This window comes from Echinops telfairi, unplaced genomic scaffold, assembly GCF_000313985.2.
Source record: "Echinops telfairi isolate 266 unplaced genomic scaffold, ASM31398v2 ScPeMD7_3;HRSCAF=10, whole genome shotgun sequence".
Classification (NCBI taxonomy): Eukaryota; Metazoa; Chordata; class Mammalia; order Afrosoricida; family Tenrecidae; genus Echinops; species Echinops telfairi.
Window position 1 is genome coordinate 34,392,591 of NW_022103899.1, and position 4,569 is coordinate 34,397,159.

Here is a 4,569-nt window from a genome sequence, read left to right on the forward strand (position 1 = left end):
GAATGGCTAACACCTTTGCCCAGCTGCCTACAGTTAGTGGATTTGGCTCTCGGCACGTGGGCCCTGAGGGCCCTGGTTGACACAACACTAAGAGCTCAGTTTCTAACCAAAGGTTTGTGGTTTGAACCCACACACCCGCTCAGTGTCTGCCTTCGTAGAATTACAGCCAAGAAAACACGCTGACAACGTTGCACCTGTCTCCTGGGTTGCTGTGAACCGAAGATGGGTTTGATGGCACTCAGCAAACCTACCATTCCTGCCTGCACCAGGTGTGTCCATAGGCAACGCTCTCCCATTGGGACTTCCACTGATCCATGTCCGAAAACCCACAGGATTGATTTCTAGTTGGGTTTTTGCTGCGCCCATAAAGAAGCGAGGAGTTCATGAGTGCATGGAACACACATCAAATATTTTATTAGCTTCCAGATGGAGAAAAGGGGCGAGTAAAACCATCTCAGTAGAAATCCGTCGCTCTCCGCAGAGAGCCCACCCTGGCACTCAGGGCCCCCCAGTCGTGGTACCGCCTGTACTCCCCCGGCTGCAGCAGGTACTGCCGCCCCCGGTAGTTGGGCATCTCGTAGAGGACCCAGCAGCCCTCCAGCACATTGAAGGAGTGGATCTCACTGAAGTGGAAGCGGTCGTGGAGGGAGGAGCAGTCCTCCACGAACTCCACCATCTGGCCTCTGTAATCCTCTCGCTCGTAGATCCGGATCCTGTGTGAGCTGGCCTGTGGGTGCCGCAAACAGTGCATGAAGAAAAGCAAGAAACTCAGGCCTCACTTGGGGGCCACCAAGGATACAAGCCCCTGGGGAACTGCCATCCACTGGTCTAGTGGTTCCGTGTTGGGCTGCTGCTTACAAAGTCATCACCTTGAACCCACTAGCCGCTCCGCGCGAGAAAGACTTGGCTTTCGACTCCTGTAAAGAGTTGTCGTCCGAGAATCCGAGAGGCAGTTCTACTCTGCCCTGGAGGTTCACTGAGTCAGCCCGGATGCAAGACAGTGAGTTTTTCCCTTTTCTAAATCAATGGTGATCACATTTAAAGAAAGAGATGGTCAGTCTCAGGGCCATTGTGTATCTTTGTGTTGGTTATACACTGCACAACTGAAGAGGGGATCATTTGCATAGACCCACTTCCTGGGCCACACCCTGTCAGGAACCATCCCCACTGGCCCCGCTGAGGACCATTCTAAGTACAATTTTCCTATTGTGTTCTTTTCTACAAGGCTCTCATGAGTGTCGGGCCCCATGAGAGACATGCATGTTCTCTCACTCGTAGGTGCATGGCGATTGTACTCCCATCTTGGGTGGTAGTAAAATAGAGACTAATGGATCCCTGAGACATATGGTTTTAAATCTTGATGCATTCGAAGCCAGGCAGAGACAAAGTTGGGCTGCTTTCCCCAAAGTGAGGCCACGGAATGGTAGCATTTCAGAGAAAGAGCTCATCCCAGGACACCCGTTAATCCCATGCTGCATTAAGTGCGGCCCCTGGGAAACCCTCGATAGCAGGGCCAACACAACGTAGGTTTCATTTCTCAGCTTCCATTAGATGCTCCTGCAGATCTGTTTCAGGAAATAAGTCAAAAATGGAAGCTCAGGGTCATAAAGGAGGTCAAGATAGGATCAAGAGGATATAAAACCTCTTTGAAAATGGGAAGTTAGGTTGCTGGACCTGGGCAGACCCCGTTTGTCTTTTTATAATCACTTGTTCCTCCTTTATCTGCTTGTTTCTTCCACGGCCTCACTGCCATATCCTCCTGTAGGAAAGGTTCTCCCAAGCAAGTGATTCTAGAGTGTCAGGTAGCTGTGAGTCAGAACCAACTCAATGGCACCTAACAACAACAGCAACAACAAGGCTAACCCTAGAAGGAGTCCCAGTGGCACTGTGATTGTACATAGGGCTGCTAACCACAAGGTCAGTAGTTCGAAACCACTAGCTGCTACTCAAGAGAAGACAGGGCTTTCCACTCCCATAAAGAGTTCCAGTCTCAGAACCTCACAGGGGCAGTTCTGCCCTGTCCTGTAGGGTAGCTGTGAGCAGTCAGTTGGTTTGAGTTTGAGTTTGAATGCCGGTTCTGCTGGCACAATGGAAGAAGCATTGGGCTATGAAGAGGTCAGAGTTTTGAACTGACCAGCTGCCCCTTGGGAGAAATAGGAAAAAGCTGGCCTCCGTAAAGACGTACAGCCTGGAAACCCCACAGGGGAGTTCTATTTTCACCTATAGGACTACTATGAGCTGGAACCGACTCGAGGGCAGTGGGTTTGATCTTGTTAAGTTATTAAACCCTCTAAACTAAAAAACAAATGCACTGCCACCGAGTCGATTCCAGCTCATAGTGACCCTGTAGGGCAATGTACTCCTCATTTTTCTCCCACGAAGTGACTGGTGGTTTTGAACTTTCAACCTTGTGGTTAGCACCTCAGTACATTACCACTATGCCACCTCAGTACATAACCACTATGGTCCTTAAACCCTCTAAGGAGTTTCAAATTGTACAAAAGCAATGCATTTTCTGTAGGATACTGACATGTTCAAATGAGAGCTTCTCTACCTGTGAAATAGCAGGTTGATGGTGCGATTCAAACTCACCCAGGGACACAGGAAACCAGGCCTGGCGATTGCTTGCATAGAGATAATGGTCACCGAGAGTCCGAATCAGCGTTCACAACAGGAGCTTTGGTGTGAGGCTGGGGTTGTATTTGGTGAGCAGTGTGGCTTTCCAGGGACTACCGGAATCACATTGTGAGTTAGCTGTTCTGCCTCATTAAAAAGTGAGATACTTGTTTGGTCTGATTATCCTGTTCAAAATAATAATGTGGACTTTGGGGTGGTGGTAGCATGTACCTGGTTCTACCCTTTAGCCTCATCACAACCGTATCAATTTGCTGCTCTCTTAGCCCCTGCAACAGATGAGAACAGCGAGAAACAGCGCAAGTGACTGGTGTAAGACCCCCAGAGGGCGAGGAGGGCATCTTCTGTTCATGCATGGCCGGTGGCCTGGACGCTGCGAACAGTTATCATGTACTGCTTATCCTCCATAGAGGAGAACTGCATTTTAGTAGAACAAGACAAAATGATCAATTAAATGCGTTCCATCATACACTTTTTTCAGTGGCAGGAAACACGGGCGACGGGAACGAAAGGAAGGAGGCTATAGCGGGCACCAGCCACAGCAGCCCTCCTGCGCCCAGCGCGTGCATCAAGCAGGGGAGCCTTGACCAAACTCCACGCGGCTGGGCTGGACCCACCTGGGGGATGAGGCGGCAGGAGCGGACCGAGTCGCTGAGGCCCATCCACTGCTGGTAGTCGGGGTACTCGCCCCTACGCAGGAAGTACTGGCAGCCGGCGTAGTGGGGGTGCTCGTAGAGCATCCAGCAGCCGCTGTCCACGCGGATGGAGTTGCAGCGGCTGAAGTAGGTCTGCAGGTTGGGACAGTCGCTGCTGCACGCGTGGGAGCGGCCCTGGAAGCCCCGGTCCTCGTAGAAGGTGATCTGCAAGGCAAGGGAGGAAAGGGCTCAAGGGCCTGCCTGCCAGGTGCCCTGTGCTGGGGGACCCTCCCTGGGCCTCCCGCTGGGCTCACCTTCCCCATGGCTGGTTGGGAGGACGCTGGAGTTGGATGTGAGAGGCGGCAGCGCGGTGGGTCTATATAGCAGGGGGACTGCTGCGTTGGCAAGAACAACCACAAAAGGGGCCTCCGGGGCGGGGAAGGGGATTTTCGCTGCCTCTCTCTTTCTCTCTCTCTTTTATCGATAGCATGACTGTCGGGGTTATTGTGTGCTCGCTCTCAGACTCTCCAGAGCTCTCTCCGTGATGACTGTGGTTCAAACGGGCGCTTGCTGCCGCTCACGATTTAAATTCCGTTTGGGAAACTGAACAAAGGTGCTTCACCAAATTAATGACTATACTTCAGTGTTAATTTCTCCTTTGGGATGTCAGCATAAGGTGCTGCTGTGGCAGGTGGTGACTGCGTCTGGAGTCTAGGTCAGTGGGGAAACGAAGGGTAGGTAGCAAGAGGCCCCCCTCCTCCACATCAGCCACCAGGGACATTAAGATCGACCCTCAGGTACACTGCTCATAAAACAGGCGATTTAGATGCTGTGGGTTAAATTGTGTCGCCTTCTCAAAACAAAGAGGTTGGACCGGTTTGCAGAAGGCTAAGGATGACAGTGAGAGCCCGCAGTCCATTTGCAGAGACCCCCATGGGAAATAAGCCTCCACTGAATACCCTCAGGCTATTCATTGACCAGGGATATGAAAAACCCGGACTACAGAGTACATCAGAAAGTGAATTATTGAAAGTACAGACAGGTTAGTTTTCAAATCATCATTTGTCTCCCTTTAGAACTCATTTTTAATTTGTTCTTTTAAAATTATTATTTCCGGCTTTCTTTGGGATTGAGAAAAAGGATGTAACCAATGTCATTGAACACAGTGGATAGAAATGGTTAAATGAAAAACAAATCTCCTGTGTCAACTGTCACTGAAAACGCAATAAAATCATATTTCAAATGAACAGACAAGTGAGCAGAAATATGTTGGGAGCCTAATCTCTGTATTTGTGCATTC

The 4,569-nt window shown here is 50.4% G+C and overlaps 1 protein-coding gene across 1 annotated transcript; it reads right to left on the reverse strand.

Annotated features, from left to right (window-relative positions):
- Positions 1 to 454: 454 nt before the first annotated feature.
- On the reverse strand, positions 455 to 3,592 carry LOC101648028 (gamma-crystallin D). Its single transcript, XM_004701571.1, has 3 exons — positions 3,584 to 3,592; positions 3,252 to 3,494; positions 455 to 727 (listed from the first exon to the last, which is right to left on the reverse strand). The coding sequence occupies exons 1-3, from the start codon at positions 3,590 to 3,592 to the stop codon at positions 455 to 457; spliced, it is 525 nt and encodes a 174-aa protein (XP_004701628.1).
- Between the last annotated feature and the right edge of the window lie 977 nt (positions 3,593 to 4,569).

What these genes read in the sequence shown, in the direction of transcription:
- LOC101648028 (XM_004701571.1), bottom strand. An exon ending in CCTGCCGCCTCATCCCCCAG is followed by an intron (nt 728 to 3,251) that starts GTGGGTCCAGCC and finishes CGGCACCCACAG; the next exon opens with GCCAGCTCACACAGGATCCG.